The sequence below is a fragment of the Syngnathus scovelli genome, chromosome 19, assembly GCF_024217435.2.
Source record: "Syngnathus scovelli strain Florida chromosome 19, RoL_Ssco_1.2, whole genome shotgun sequence".
NCBI lineage: Eukaryota > Metazoa > Chordata > Actinopteri > Syngnathiformes > Syngnathidae > Syngnathus > Syngnathus scovelli.
In genome coordinates this window covers 8,262,864-8,279,073 of record NC_090865.1, presented here as the reverse complement: position 1 = coordinate 8,279,073, position 16,210 = coordinate 8,262,864, and the positions used below count along the sequence as shown (strand labels likewise).

General features: G+C 47.4%; 2 protein-coding genes across 6 annotated transcripts; both read left to right on the top strand.

The window, feature by feature from the left end:
- Positions 1-412: 412 nt before the first annotated feature.
- On the top strand, positions 413-5,651 carry adnp2b (ADNP homeobox 2b). 4 transcript variants are annotated; one of them, XM_049750817.2, is made up of 5 exons: positions 413-865; positions 1,328-1,448; positions 1,508-1,627; positions 1,773-2,279; positions 2,433-5,651. In XM_049750817.2, the coding sequence occupies exons 2-5, from the start codon at positions 1,341-1,343 to the stop codon at positions 4,524-4,526; spliced, it is 2,829 nt and encodes a 942-aa protein (XP_049606774.1). In that variant the 5' UTR covers positions 413-865; positions 1,328-1,340; the 3' UTR covers positions 4,527-5,651. The 4 variants fall into 4 exon arrangements, with proteins under 4 accessions (XP_049606774.1, XP_049606773.1, XP_068504953.1 ...); XM_049750816.2 differs by having other exon boundaries at positions 414-708; XM_068648852.1 differs by lacking the exons at positions 413-865; positions 1,328-1,448 and having other exon boundaries at positions 1,522-1,627; positions 1,773-1,809; positions 2,100-2,279.
- Positions 5,652-9,471: 3,820 nt separating this feature from the next.
- LOC125986912 (V-type proton ATPase subunit C 1-A) lies at positions 9,472-16,156 on the top strand. 2 transcript variants are annotated; one of them, XM_049750860.2, is made up of 13 exons: positions 9,474-9,679; positions 10,421-10,604; positions 10,723-10,790; positions 11,046-11,131; positions 11,207-11,301; positions 11,373-11,464; positions 11,535-11,633; positions 13,415-13,483; positions 13,583-13,675; positions 13,758-13,851; positions 13,922-14,019; positions 15,018-15,141; positions 15,231-16,156. In XM_049750860.2, exons 2-13 carry the CDS (start codon positions 10,473-10,475, stop codon positions 15,327-15,329), a joined length of 1,149 nt encoding a protein of 382 aa, XP_049606817.1. In that variant the 5' UTR covers positions 9,474-9,679; positions 10,421-10,472; the 3' UTR covers positions 15,330-16,156. The 2 variants fall into 2 exon arrangements, with proteins under 2 accessions (XP_049606816.1, XP_049606817.1); XM_049750859.1 differs by having other exon boundaries at positions 9,472-9,679; positions 15,018-16,156.
- Positions 16,157-16,210: the final 54 nt, after the last annotated feature.

The window sequence follows — 16,210 nt, the reverse complement described above, 5'->3', positions numbered from 1 at the left end:
TTGCAATAGCTAGCCTCAAAATTTGTCAGAACGCTTAGCTTTCATTTGCTCCAGCAAAATGATGACTAGCGTATGATTGGCTAATAAAAGTAGCCTGATATGACATCACTGAGGATAGGCACCGCCCATTTAGCTCGCTTTTCTTGCCTCCCATTGGCCGGGCTCAGCAGTGAGCCACTGCTCGCTCACACAGCCCTCTTAGCCATGCCCCCTTCACCAAGCTAACACGGTTAACCCTCAAAACCAATTAGCGAGTCAGGAAATCAATAAAAGTCCAAAAGTCAACTAAAAACTCGTGTACTCGAACTCTGAAAGTCACTCAAACTCATTAGTAGGCTAGTAAAAAGTTATTTAGCTAAAAAGCTAGGAGGCCTCCTATTGGTCAGTTCAGGTGGTATGCAAATGAGGAAGCCTACGTCACATCCTGAACTTGAGCGCCATTTTTTCCGTAACGGCGAAGAAAGGGGACAAAAAGCCGCGTGAAAAAAATCGATGATGCCCTCACACGCGGCTCACTAACGAAGCACTTGAAACCCCGGAGCGCCCCACAGACGCGCGGGATGCAGCTCGGCTGAGCGTGCCGGCGACGGCGTAGGAATACGGAGAGAATTCGGCGGGCCGACTAGAGTTGTCGCGGGGGGACGAGTGGAGGAAGTGGGGCGAAGGCGGAGCGAGCACAGCCGAACCCTACCTCATAGCCCAGAGCAGGTAGACGTCCGCCGGCAGGGTGTCGATTGTTAGGGGCAGGGAGGAGGCTCCTGTGACCCGGCGTGATGCTGTCACCGCGGCGTCCAATCACTTGGGCACGCACACGTAGACACAACACGCGCGCACGCTTGTTTACAGTTATGGCTGCCCAGTCAAGGTAACATACTATAACATACATGCACGTTGAGATTTTGTGTCACATAACTTTGCACAACTCTATGACAGTCCGTTTCCATATTGATAGTAATATAATCAATTTAATACACAGATATCTTTTTATATTGTCCAGGGATTTATATGATAATTGACAACAATGTCCCTGTATGGCTGCTGGAAAATTCGAGCACTTACCAAGCGTCCAGTCAGATGGCCGTGATGTCATCAGCTACGCCGCTTACAGCCACCAGGGGACAATAATGCGACAAGTCAGTTTAGGATGCTTTTGTAAAACAAGAAAAACGCGACAAATGCAACAAGCAAGGCTCAGTTTACCGTGATTCGGTTTTTGGAGATGACCACGACCAATGATATGCTATGCTAGCATGACAATCCATTCTTTGATTGGTCCAAGAAATGAGCACCAAATGAATGGCATAAACCGCCTTACCTGTGTCTGAAGGACGTGAGCAAGAATGTATCAACTCCCGCTGACCAATTTGGAGAAAGTACGCAAGGCACGCAAGGCGGTGAAGAACGTGCTCAGTGAGATTGGCCTGGAAGACTGCAAGAACCTCCTCAAGGTACTCGTTTATACCTCAATATCAAAAATAAAAACAATATTTAAGTTTTGTTGCTTCAGGAGCTTGATGGTGAAAATGTTGAGAAAGATACAGAGGAAGACTCAGAGGAAGAAGATCCTTTACTGGGCACCGAGTGGACCGACTTTACCGACGGATACAACGGACGACTACACAAGAAGGTGACTTGAGCAAATAGCTCACCTGAGCAAACATTGAAATGCCTTTTTCATTTGTATTGACAGTGTGAAAGAGTTTAAAAGAAAGGTTTTTAACATTAGTGTTCCACCCCCAAGGACTAACTGGCTTGCCCCCTTGTCCCTGCAGTGGCCTTACCGCTCTCGCACCTTGTGCTGCGTCATGTGTAAGTACTCGTCCAAGAACATCTACCACTACCGCAACCATGTGGCGCGCTGCCACGAGTACTTGCAGCGCCTCTGCACACTCGCCTCCTGCCAGCGATGCGTCTTTGTGGCGGCCCCGCGTGTCGTCAAAAAGCACATCCTACTCTTCCACGGGGGCCGCGCAACTGATCCGGTGGCATCGGCCGGGGCGGCGACCCCGGCGCAGCCCGCCGTGGCCCAGCGAGTCGTTGAGCGCTACAAGTGCAGGAAGTGTTCTTACCCGTCGCACTCCGTGTTTGCCGTCAAGAAGCACATCATCCTCAAGCACCTCGAGGGCGTGGCTGAACGATACATTGGCTACCGACACCCAATAGCGGGTTCCAACGCCAAGCTGTACTGCTGCAAACTGTGCACGGTCAACACGGGCAACCTGGACCAGATGCTGCACCACCTGCTGGTGGACCCCAAGCACTACAGCATCAGCACGCAGGTAAACAGATTTTGTGTAAGTGAAGCGATACCTTGACTTACTGTATGAGTGCCTCCAGTGTAGCTGATTAAATTATATTCCCCACAATTCCAAACCGTAAATCCTCATGTAAGTGGAACGGAAATGCTCAGCCCTTTGTAATTTTACTCACAGGTGCAGGCGATGATTTATGACAACAAGGCGGGCCCCGCCGCTGCCCCCAGAGCCATCTCGGCGGCAAACAGCAACGGTTTTTACGTCACGCTTCCCAGTCTGGCGCCAAAGCCCGTCAACAAGTCCTTAGTGCCGCCTAGCAACGGGCAGCCCAGTGGCAGAACTGTGGTGGCGCTACAGCAGCTGCAAGGGGCGCCCAACAGTGCCACCCTGATCTGCGCCCCCGGGAGCAACCAGACTTTCCTGCCCCCGCAGGCCTCTGCGCTGGTCCAGTTGGCGAGCGCCGAGGCCAAGGGTTTGCTCCAGCCCAGTGCCACCATCTCCCTGCGAGGATCATCAGTGGTGCAGTATCCTGCCGTGAAGCCGCCGCCGGTGGCCTCGCCTCAGACGCAACAGCTCCTGATCCCGGCGCCAAAACCAGCCGCGGCGCAGATACCGCCGGCCACCCAGGTGACGCTCCAAGGCACCATGCTCACCTCCCAGTCTCTCCTGAGCCATCTCATCCCAACTGGCAACCGCGTCAACGGCATGCCCACGTACACCTTCGCGCCCCTCCAGGTAGCTGTGCCCATCACGCAGAGCTCTGCCAAGCCCACCGAGCAGACCGCCACCCAGGCCAAGAAGTGGATCACCTGCCCTCTCTGCAATGAACTCTTCCCCAGCAATGTCTTTGACATGCACATAGAGGTAGCCCACCAGAACAAGTTGGCCGTGGCCCGTACGGAGAGCCTGGCGGGCCGAGCGGCCTTCCTCAGGAAGATGCCCGACAAGACCATCAAGTGTCTGACGTGCAAGGTGCTGCTGTCTGAGAAGAGCGTCCTGCAGCACCTGCTCCACGGCCTCAGCTGCCTCTACTGCGCCACCTTGTTCTTCTCTGTCAAGCAGCTGGCCGAGCATGTCAAGAAACACGACCCCAGCAGCAAACTCTACTGTGACTTTCTGCGCCAGAACTACAAAATCTACAGCAAGGCCACCTCCGGCATTCTCATACCCTACTTTGACGTCACCACTGAGGCGCCGCAGGAAATCCTGGGCGAGTGCGAAGTCGACCTGGCTCTGGTCACCAGCTCGCTGGAGCTCATCTACGTCAAGCTGCTGCCCACCACCCACTCCCAAGTCTCCCCGGCGCCTGTCAAAGTCAACACCTCCTGCTGCCCCTTCTGCGACGAGAAGTTCCAGGAGGAGGCCAAGTACCTGCAGCACCTGAAGCAGAAGCACCTGGTTGCGCCCACCATTCACGCCATCCTCAAGACAGACGCCTTCAAGTGTATCTACTGCAACGGCGTCTACACGGGCAAGGTGACCCAACAAGCCGTCATGCTGCACATCCAGCGGTGCCGCTGTTCCCCAAAGCCCCCGCGGGCTCCCAAAATCACTGCCCCGCCTCCTCCGCTCCTCGCTAAACCTGCTCAGGCGCCTCGCCAGCCCTCGGGGCTCTTCTTCCTCCAGGTGCCCCAAGGGGTGACGGTCAAACCGCTGCAACCCAAGCCGCCTCCTCCACCCCCACCGCCGTCGCAGAACAAGGAGCAGCTGGAATCCACCAAGAGACTGGAGGCCGCCTTGAAGCAGGTCATTGAGCTAAACAAGCGAGAGCGCGAGCAGAAGGCGGCTGTGCGTAGGAAGGAACCGCCGGAACCCGAAATCGTGGCGGACTCTAAGGTCAAGCTGGCGCTGGAGCCGATGCCGCCAGACCGCCGCGGCCATGAAGAACGCCGTGACTTCATCGCACGCTACTTCAATGCCAGGCCGTACATCACCCGCGTCGAGGTAGAAGAGCTGTGCCGCCGCCTGTCACTCAGCAAATCGGAGCTGGTGGCCCTTTTCAGCGCCAAGCGTGTCCGGTGCATGAAGAGCTTCAACGGAAGCACCGCCGCCGTGCTCTTGGGCTTCGACATGACGCAACTGACGCGGTTGCGACACCCGCTCGAAATACCCGAGCAGAGGGTTGTCGAGTCAAGGGAGACGCAGCTGGACGAGCTGCCGGAGGTACTGGCAGATGCCAGGGAGGCGCCGCTTGAACCACAACCGGGACCCAAGGACGAAAGTGGCAATGACAAAACAGCTGCTGAGGTGCCTATGGAGCAAAATGATTGACAGGAGGAAAATAATTTCCAAACTCTGCCATGCCAAGCCAAAATCCGTGTGTAAACTCACACCATGCCCTGTAAAAAGGTTCATGGCTGCCTCGAAATGTCGCCAAGTGGCAAGCAAAGTGTTACTTTTCAATTATACGTGGCTTTGGCGCTATCTTGTGACAGCTTTGTGCTCATTGGCGACAGCACAGACAGAATAGTCGGGTTTTCAACAAATAACAAAATATTGTGTGCATTTTGAATTACGTGCATATTTCTTTACTTTGTAGCTACAATTGAGCATTTTGTATGTTCTTGGGGTCTCAAAGTAATTTGTCACGTAAGTGAGCCTCTGTCTGCCTCCGAACCTTGCAGTTAATTGTGAAGTAAATTATATCCCCCGCCCACAAATCAAGTTGAAATAATGTTCTATGCTAGCAAAGCCCTACTTTTGTCCAAATTAAGCTCCTCTACTTACACAGATGGCATTGAGCACTTTTTATGCTTTGGCCCAAGCAGAAAAACAGCAACTAAAGGATTGGTATCGAAAAACATGTTCAAATGCTGGCTGCACTGTAATTTTGATTGTATCAGGGTAAACAGTGACGTTTATTAATAACTGTCACGTGGTTGTAGTATTTTTGTTGTTCACCCAGGGGTGTGGTGACTGAAAAGCACTGACTTGCTCCTCCTGCTTTGACTTTCCATGCCCACTTTTTGTGATAGGAATGTGCTCAGTTTTGTTACTATGTTAACACGTAAATAAGTAAAAAAAAAAAATTGTATTTACCTATTCTCTTTTCCACAAGCGTCCAGATCTAATTCACGCCCCCTTTATAATTATTTTTTTATTTAATTTTTTTAAATGAGTAATGTAAACGACTTGATGGAAATAAACGCACGTATAGTTTTGGTCACCACACACGGATTTTGAGTTCTGCAGTGTATACTATGGTCTGTCGTGTTCTTCTGACACAGCTGCTTCCTTTTTTTTGTACTGTATTTTAATTTTGGACATTTCCCAATGAGTGTGTGTGTGTGTGTGTGGGGGGGGGGGGGGGGCACACACGGCGCAGGCTAAAACCATCCCTTTTCTTTCCTCGACTTTCCGCAACGTTGTCGTACTAAGATTAAAATGTTTTCATTACTTGTTTGTGCTTTTATCATCTTTACTGCACTGCATTAGTTGTTGTTTCCTAGGCATAAATCATTTTGAGGTTTATTGATTGATTGATAGAACTTTATTCATCCCACAGCGGGGAAATTCACTTGCCACAGCAGCGCATACGAGAGCAAGAATAAAAAAAGTTCCAGAATTACAAAAAGGGTAAATAACAGACAAGGATAAACACAAGTGCTGCTAGTAGAGACAAAACATTTTATCATTTTATAAACACATCATTTTATCAGGTGGTATGCATGTTGTAAAGTCTGACAGCAGAGGGAATGAAGGACCTGCGGAACCGTTCCTTCCTACACCGAGGGTGCAAAAGTATGCCGCTAAAGGAGCTGCTCAGGGACCGCACAATGTCATGGAGGGTGTTGTCCATGATGGATTTTACCTTAATCAACGTCCTCCTCTCACCCACAACCTCAATGGAGTCCAGGGGACAGCCCAGGACAGAGCTCGCTCTTCTGACCATCTTATTCAGTCTCCCTGTTAGAATAATTGTTTTTGCAGAAGCGCTGGTCGGCCTGAACCGGAGGCCTCATATGTTTGCTTAAACAAAGATCTCTGTCTGGCTCCGGGGAGTTCTTAGACTCCCTTCCTTTCTTATCTGTGAGAGGCCCTCACTAGTTATGAACAGAACACCTTTTTTCTTTGTTTAGTTCGAGAGAAGTTCTTTTTCTTTAAAACCTTGTAGTTTCTATTCATAAATTGTTGTTGACCGGGACAGTTTTTCTTTGATATAAAGTGTTACAGAGAAGACATATATTGAAGTAGTTGCACATAAGTTATCCCATATTTACTCAATGTTGGGTTAAGTAGACTTCATGATTATTTACTTATTATTGTATGAAACTTAGCAAGAAAGTCTAGAGCATTTTTTTTACAGGGACACGGCACCCAGCACGTTTGGAGATCGCAGCCTAGGACGAGGCTGCCAACCAACCAAAGACAGACTCTGCATTGCTGGGGTCACGAATTGGCCAAGGCCTCGCACCACACAACATCCTTTAGTTAGCTAATCAGCGTTGCTACAGCCACAATGTCCCCTCCCTTTAGTGTAGCAACGCCTTTTGTAACCAGGGCAACCCAAAATAAAAAGAGGAGATAGCGGAAGAGGAGTCAGAATTGGTGGAGGACTGTAACTGGGCCTTCTACGTAATTCTCCTCGTGAGCAAAAAGAATACTGGTTGTCTTCTCTTCTTTCAGTGTGTAAAATAATGTCTGATGGTACTTAGACCTGACACTCCCCCTGTCCCGGTCAGTACTGCCCCCACCCCAGCAGACCACAGCGTACAGGATGGCTGAGGCCACCACAGAGTCATAGAAGATCCGGAGGAGAGCCCTGCACACACCGAAGGACGTCTCCTCAGCAGGTGGAGACGACTCTGGCCCTTTTTGTACAGGGCGTGGGTGTGATCACTCCAGTCCAGTTTGTTGTTAAGGCGAACACCCAGGAATTTGTAGTTCTCCACTACCTCAATGTCCGATCCCTGGATGTTCACCGGCGTGAAAATGGGTGCTGTCCTCCCGAAGCTCACAATCAACTCCTTTGTCTTGCTGGTGTTCAGCTGAAGCTGGTTGAGCTCACACCAGCTGACAAAGTCCTTGATGACCGTCCTATATTCCAGATCGTTCCCCTCCGAGACATATCCAACAATGGCCGTGTCGTCGGAGAACTTCTGGATGTGGCAGTGAGCGGTGTCGTGGGTAAAGTCTGAAGTGAACAGGGTGGAAAGGAAAGGAGAGAGCACCATACCCTGGGGGACACCTGTGCTGCAGCGCACCACGTTGGACTCACAGTGATGTAACCTCACATACCGGGCGGTCAGTGAGGGAGTCTGTTGTCCATGCAGCCAGGCGCTGGTGCACACCCGCCTTCTCCATCTTCACCCTAAGCCAGGGGTCTCAAACTCCAGTCCTCGGGGGCCGCATTCCTACACGTTTTCCAAGTTTCCCTCGTTAAACACACCTGATTCAAATGATCAGTTCATCCTCACGTTCTGCAGAGCCTGATAATTGAATCAGGTGTGTTTAACGAGGGAAACTTGGAAAACATGTACGAATGCGGCCCCCGAGGACCGGAGTTTGAGACCCCTGCCCTAAGCAGTGATGGCTGGATGGTGTTAAAAGCGCTGGAGAAATCGAAGAACAGGATCCTCCCAGTGCTCCTGTTGTCCTCCAGGTGAAGCCGTGTTCTGTGCGGTAAATAAATCACTGCATCGTCCACCCCAACACCAGGCTGGTAAGCAAACTGCAGGGGGTCCAGCTGCGCTCCCACTTGTGAACGCAAGGTGACCCAGGATGATCCTCTCCTTAGTCTTCATCAGGTGGGAAGTCAAGGCAATAGGCCTGAAGTGGTTAGGCTCCTTGGGGCGCGGCACATTTGGTACGGGGACCACGCAGGAGGTCTTCCACAGTCCTGGGACCTTGTTCAGGCTCAGGCTCAGGTTGAACAGGTACCTGACCACATCACTCAGCTGGTTCGCACAGTCCCTGAGCAGTCTCAGCCAGATGCCATCTGGGCCCGGGGCCTTCCCTGCCTTGATCTTTCTGAGGTGACTCCTCACCTGAAGATCTGCAAAGGAGAGGGGAGAGGAGGTATGATTCTGTCCATGGTTACGATCTTTTAATTGTTCTCATTTCAATGGCATTTTATTACTGAAAATTTCCATTTTCAAAATTGGTAAATTATAGATTTAAAATGAAATATTTCAGTGATAGGCGGCTCGGTGGAGCACTGGGTAGCACGTCCGCCTCACAGTTAGGAGGGTGCGGGTTCGATTCCACCTCCGGCCTTCCCTGTGTGGAATTTGGATGTTCTCCCCGGGCCCGTGTGGGTTTTCTCCTGTCACTCCGGTTTCCTCCCACATCCCAAAGACATGCTTGGTAGGCCGATTGAAGACTCCAAATTGTCCCTAGGTGTGAGTGCGAGTGCGCATGCGAATGGTTGTTTGTCTCTGTGTGCCCTGCGAATGGCTGGCAACCGCCTGCTGCCCGATGACGGCTGGGATAGGCTCCAGCGCACCCGCGACCACCGTGGGGACTAAGCGGTTCAGAAAATGGATGGATGGATGGATATTTCAGTGATAATTTATAAAAATTTTGTTACTAAAAATTTCCATTTTCAAACTTGGTAAATTATAGATTTAAAATGAAACATTTTAGTGATAATTAGTGTTCTACTTTTTTTTTTTATAAATAAATACAGTCAAACCTCGGTTTTCGAACGTCCCGGTTCTCGAACAAATCGGAATTCGAACAAAAAATTCTACGCTACGGTTGCGCGTTCGGCGATGCGCTGCAGTTGCGCGAGCGGAAAAAAATGCGCAAATGAAAAAAATGCGTTTTCCTGGAACGGATTAAAATTGTTTCCATTATTAGTAATGGGAAAAATAAATCCAGAATTCGACCAATTCGCTTCTCGAACTGCCTTCTGGAACGGATTGTGGTCGAAAACCGAGGTTTGACTGTAAATAAATAAATAAATAAATAAATAAATAAATAAATAAATAAACGCTAAAAGTGAGGAGGCAGCATTATTGACGCTTACTGTGTTGCAATGCTTCAATCTCACCAGGGGCATCACTGCCGAGTCGAACTCGCTGGCGGTCAAAACGATAAACTTGGATGTTTTTTTTTTTTCTAAACACTGCTGGAACAAAATATTATTGTATCTTAGACACAGTTGCACTTGTGTCAACATTGCAGAGCTTCATTGTCTGCGTAATTGAATGCAAATATGTCGTGTTCCTTTCTTAGACATAGCTGTTAAATTCACCAAGCCATTTCGGTCCCTGAAGGCAGCACAGTGACGTGCGCATGTGCAAGCCATCTCCGTTAATCAGCTGATCGGAGATGCTAGCTAGGCTGAATTGAAGGACCTCTGAGTCGCAACGCCGCAATTATCAGTCATATATGATCATTTTCTTTGATATGAATGGAAACCTGCGACTGTTTGACTGAATCTCACCGAGTCAAGAACGGTGAAGTCTGTAAACGTTTCGGTAAGGACGGCGACGAACCAATTGATAATCGTCGTGACACGACTAAATACTAACAGTACCGAGCACATATTGGTTACGTATCGTTTCAATGTGTTTGTTTCGGACTATTTTTATGTCCAACATACGTCGAGGACCTGTACATGTCTTCATATCTGCATGACTGTCATATGACAGTTGCACTTCTCTGACGTCATCACCATGCTGCAGAGGTTGAATGTAACGAGAAATAATAGAAGCGAAAAGAGGAACAAAGTCATGTCGTGAGGATTTAAAATTGCTCACAAGAGGACGTAAAATTAGGTACAATTGCATAAGCGATTGCCATCCGATAATGAAATGAAAGCTACCTACCTATAATAGTGCTCATTTTTTTTGTTTACATCAGGGGTCTCAAACTCCAGTCCTCGGGGGCCGCATTCCTACATGTTTTCCAAGTTTCCCTCGTTAAACACACCTGATTTAATTATCAGGCTCCTGCAGAACGTGAGGATGAACTGATCATTTGAATCAGGTGTGTTTAATGAGGGAAACTTGGAAAACGTGTAGGAATGCGGCCCCCGAGGACTGGAGTTTGAGACCCCTGGTTTACATTGTTGTGGGAGTAGTATGCAGTGATTTGCAGCTGTTATGTATCAGCTGTTGTTTCTTGTTGTTGGCCAATGAACAGATTTTGAAAAAAGATACAATTTTAAATACCAGTTGTTTAAAAAAAAAAACATGTTTTGCCCCCAACCACTACAGTGCTCCTCCTGCATTAGTTGAAGCCTCCTCGAAGCCCAGCAGCACAGCAGCCATGACGGAATTCTGGTTGATCTCAGCCCCGGGTGAGAAGACGTGTCAGCAAACGTGGGACAAGCTGATGGTGGCCACCACGCGCACCAACAACCTCTCCACCAACACAAAGTTCAACATACCCGATCTCAAGGTGAACCAAATGAACTCGTGCAGTCCCCCAAAAAATACACAGTGGCTATGACAGCGACGCTAACGTAGCCAAGGTGGCATCTGTAGAGCTGAAGTTCTGATTCTGGTGTCTGTGACAGGTGGGCACGCTGGACGTCCTGGTGGGTCTCTCGGATGAGCTGGCCAAGCTGGACACGTTTGTGGAAAGGTGACAAAAACTAAACTGAGCGAAGGCCTGAAATTGTTAAGATGACTACCGATAACGACGTGGAAATGCTGTGAAAATAAACATCCAAAGACATGAAACATAATAATGAAGTAATTCAGGAATAGCAGAAAAAAAATTGTTTTTTTGGTTAGACCCTTTATTTGCATAACAACACATGTATTTTTTGTATCTTTAATGTTTAAGCTTAAGAACATTATTATTTTTACCATTCTCTTTTTTTGTGTGTGAACGTAGTGTGGTAAAGAAGGTGGCTCAGTACATGGCAGATGTCCTAGAGGACAGCCGAGACAAAGTGCAGGAGAACTTGCTGGCCAACGGACGTAAGACACAGCAAACCCGTCCTTGCGTGTTCTTTGCAAAGCACTGGCCAGTGTTGACTCGTTGTCTTTGAGCAGTGGACCTGGTCACGTACATTACCCGATTCCAGTGGGACATGGCCAAGTATCCCATCAAGCAGTCGCTGAAGAACATTTCCGAGATCGTCTCCAAGGTGGGTTGGGGAACATCTCCACGTTGTTCCTAGATTTTTCCTCTTCCTTTATATTTCTCGTGATTTGCCAGCAAGCGACACAGATCGACAACGACCTGAAGGCCCGAGCGTCGGCCTACAACAACCTGAAGGGGAACCTGCAGAACCTGGAGAGGAAGAACGCGTTAGTCTTTGTTTGGGAAGTTTGTTTGCTTTTGCCAACTTGACTGTAAAGTGCTTGTGATGTCCACCAGGGGGAGCCTGCTGACCAGAAGTCTGGCCGACATTGTGAAAAAAGACGACTTTGTGCTGGACTCGGAGTACCTGGTCACCATGCTGGTGGTTGTTCCCAAGTAGGTGCACATTTTATTGCAGTGTGTGAGTCTCGTTTGTCTACACGTGTAGCCGTATCATTTGTGTTCAATCATCTCGAGCTTAAAGGCCTAGAGACATCCCTTTTTTTTTTTTTTTCAATTAGAATGGAATTTGATAGAATGTGTAAAGTGAACACATTTGCCGCATTGGAAATTAAAAATGGACACCAATTACTAAGAATAAAGCTAAAATGAAATGCCAGTTTATCGATCGGGTCCCGCACGAAGCCACACCGGCGGCGCCATTACTGTGACGTCACAAGTTGTACATCTGGATGTCAACAAACCCAAACAACATGGCAGATGATAGCGACAGCTCCGTTTCTAGCGGTAATATTAGCATCATTTTATCAGATTCAGAAACCTCTTTTGACGCAGAATATGATGAATCTAGCCGTTCACTTGGGCTGAGCTGAGCACATTTTCTGAATTGTGCCCCTCCTCTCACTCTGGTTAGGTTGGCATAGTAAAAAGTGCTCTTGGGGGCTTTAGTGCCGAGTTGATCTCGGCACATGAAGACATGACCACCTGCAACGTTTGGTTTAGGTTTTATAAACATTTTTAATTTTATTGCTTAAATCGCATTTTCTCGACGAGCTGAGCACGTTTTCTGAATTGTGCCTCTCCCGTCACTGTGGTTAGGTTGGCATAGTAAAAAGTTCTCAGGGGGCTTTAGAGTGCCGAGTTGACCACTGCGCATGGAGAAATGAACATCTGCAGCGCTTGGTTTAGGTTTTAGGCGCATTTTTTATTTTATTGCTTAAATCACATTTTTTCGACGAGCTGAGCACGTTTTCTGAATTGTGCCCCTCCCGTCACGCTTCGACATACTTTTCAAAGTCAAAGTCTCAAAGTCTCCTTTATTGTCAATTCCTCCGCATGTCAAGACACACAAAGAGATCGAAATTACGTTTCTCACTATCCCAGGGTGACAAGACAGAGTTCACAACGCACATACAAGTAAACAACACAGGAAAATTAAAAGAAGAAGATGAACAATAAGAGTGATAGCACGCCAGCCGCTCCCGATGCACAGCAGAGTCCGGAAAGATGACAGTCAACCAGGCCACTGTGAACACGAGCACACAGCAGGCACGCACTGTCCGATTCGTGGATCCTATCAGGCGAACGCAACCCATCTTGTCGTCCCCCGAACGAACGTACGCCAGGAGAATGGAAGGCACGGCTCGGCGAGCTGGGTTGGCCGCAAACCTGGCCCGACGTCTCCGCGCTGGCCCCTCTTCTCTCTTTGTTTACATTCACTGAAGCTAAACGCGTACAACTTGAGACGTCATGAGACGTCACTTCCGGCTGGCGGCTTGGTGCAGTCAAAGTCGTCTGCGCGGCAAATTTAAATGATACTTTTTCAGAGCAACAGCTTCCTTTTCGTTGTTTCGATCGTCAATTTATATTTATAAGCCCATAAGCTAACTAAAACCGATTTATACATATACCGGTGTCTCTGGGCCTTTAATGGGTTATGATGGTAATTTTGTGAGGCATCCTGTGGTGCTTTCTTTGCATATTGTTTCAGCATTAAGCTAGCAGACTTTGATCAGACAAGGTTGTTGTGGTCTTTGCTAACCTACTGCTATATTTTAGTTTCCTCAAGGTTTTTTTTGCAGATCTTGCAAGAATTATTTTTCTCCCAAACTGCAAACTTAATTTTTTTCTAATTTGTTCACAACTCAAACATGAAAATCAGCCATGCAAAAAGGTGCTGAAAAAGCTTGAAACTGCTTTTTTTGTGCCGCAATCAGAGCAAGCTTCGTGGACTGGCAGAAGACATACGAGACCCTGGCGGAGATGGTGGTGCCGCGTTCCACCAAGTAGGCCGTCCGCCTTTCAGACGCGTGCCAGCGTCGAGTGCCTGCCGTGGGCGGAGCCCCGACGTGCATTGCCGCGCTAAGCAGCTCATCTGTCCGCAGGTTGCTCTTTGAGGACAACGACAGCGGCCTGTTCAGCGTCACGCTCTTCCGCAAGGCCGTGGACGACTTCAAGCACAAGGCCAGGGAAAACAAGTAAACATGCTTTTTTCCAAGATTCCCATTCTGACGAGACCGCTGCCTCAATGGCTGACAAACTGCCGTGCGTCATGTTCAGGTTCACCGTGCGTGACTTCCAGTATAACGAAGAGGAGATGAAGGCCGACAAGGAGGAGATGACGCGCCTGTCCACCGACAAAAAGAAGCAATTTGTGTGTTTGGCGCTCGCATGCACGCACGCTCTCGCTCCTTGCTGCACTTCACCGGTGTCCTCCATTTTAGGGTCCGCTGGTGCGGTGGCTCAAAGTCAACTTCAGCGAGGCCTTCATCGCGTGGATCCACATCAAAGCACTGCGCGTGTTCGTAGAGTCGGTCCTGAGGTCAGCCTGTCAAAAATAGGAACTTAATTTTTCAATATCAAAAAATAGGACACTTTAGCTTTTCTAAAGTCCTGATTAAAAATAATTGTATACATTTTTAAAATATCTTTAAAATAAATATATTTTTAAGTATTCTACATACATATATACCAGGGACGTAGGTCAGAGGAAGACCTGCTGTCATGAAAAAGGGAAAAACTAATTCAATTGTTTTTATTATAAAGTCATTTTCCTTTTAATTTCAATAATTTTGTATCATTTTGAACCAAAATCGCAGAATTTTTAGTTATTTTTAAAACGGAAGACGATTCGTTCGGAGGAGCCAACGTCCTGTCTAGCCTCCTCTGAGGATTGCGTAATCACACGGCTGCCTATGTTGACAGGCTATGCAGTTCGACTGAACTGCTCTCTGTCTTTATGTGGCTGTTTAAGTAATCAAACACTGTGGCTATATTAATTAATTTCTGTAGTTAAGCTGGTGTATATAATATCTTGTGTTTTTTGCCATCTGTCTGTAACGTCATGTTTTGTTTTTTTAGAATCTAAAAGTTTGGATGAACAAAACGGCTCTGAAAAGAGATCTCACGGAGGCTACGAAAAAAGGTTCTCCGGCCTTATGGCAGGGGCTGCTAGTGATCCCGGGATGCTTCATGCGCCTACCTGTATAATAAGAGATCTCCAGTTCAAATTTACAGTGATCAACTGAGGAGCAGTCGTCCATTTGTTTCGTTTTACATTCGTTTTTTTACCCCGTTTTTACATTTCGTTTTACAATGGAGGATTACATTCCCCAACTTTTTATGTGACACGGTTAGGTGCCGGACAGTGATGTCAGTACCTCCCCAGTCATGAACTTCACCGCACGTCACTGATATATACATACATTTCCCTATGTTGTTTGTCTCTGTTAATACACTGTCAATAATTTTTTTTTTTTAATATTAACAAAATACTGTATCGGCACTGCAAATGGGACGTTGCTTGCATTGTTCTTCCAGGTACGGTCTTCCAGTGAACTTCCAGGCCATGCTGCTGCAGCCCAACAAGAAGAACATGAAGAAGCTGCGGGAGGTTCTGTACGACCTCTACAAGCACCTGGACAGCAGCGCTGCCATCATCGACGTGAAAGCAACCGCCTCGTCGCCATTTTGGGTCAATTGCCGGTCTCGCAGTTTTAGCATTCTTTTTCTTTTTTTAATCGTCCCTCACAGGCCTCCATGGACATCCCCGGTCTGAACCTGAGCCAGCAGGAGTACTACCCATACGTTTACTACAAGATCGACTGCAACCTGCTCGACTTCAAAATTTAGAAGGCGCCGTCGTGCCCATTTTACATTCCCGCCCTGGTTTGCTTCCTCTGTCCGCTGTTCATCATTGTCTAACTTTGGTTGCCGCTCCTTTCCACGTATCAAAACCAAGGGGCATCAATTAAAAGTGACCAGACGGTGGCTGTGCAACCTTCCCAACGTGCCCTCCCGCCATCCAAAGATGTTAACACTCCATTGATATCGTGGCTTCATCAAGAACATCCTAAAGAGACACAAATGGAGATGTACATGACAAAGTATTTATTTTAAGCCTCTAATGAGTCAGTGAAGATTTTAGTTGACAGTGACGTGCGTTCTTAGTGTTTGTTTACAGTTAGAAGTTGATCATCGTGCCCCAGTGAAAGCAATATATTTGCTAACTGTGCTAACTTGATTCTGTATATTTGATCATTCATCATAGTTTGCGTGGCTACTGTAATGTCGCTCTCATAGAAATGTCAACATATTTAAAAAGAAAGCAAAATAGTAATAAATGTGAAAACAATTACTGACATGTAAATCTGATTGCTTAATTTGATTTTTTTTTTCAATACTTCCAAGCTGAAAATCACAAGACAAAAATGCAAACAATGAAGTAAGTTTTTATTTTTCTCTCAAGGAAGAAATGTTTGTTCTAATTTACCATTTCATGGCATTTAAATATTTTTAGTCATTTTATTTTTTTAATCTTAGGACTTGATTCTTATATTTAATATATCACCTGTACCTAATAAATTAGCCCAGGCGTTATTGTTGTGCAATGTACTGAATAACTAAGACCAGAGTATTATTTTCATTGGGTGTGTCTAATAAATTCTTTCAAGCATGAACTTTGTGCGGTGATAATATGGACTAAACATAAGTAGCTTTCTAGGTTGTACCAA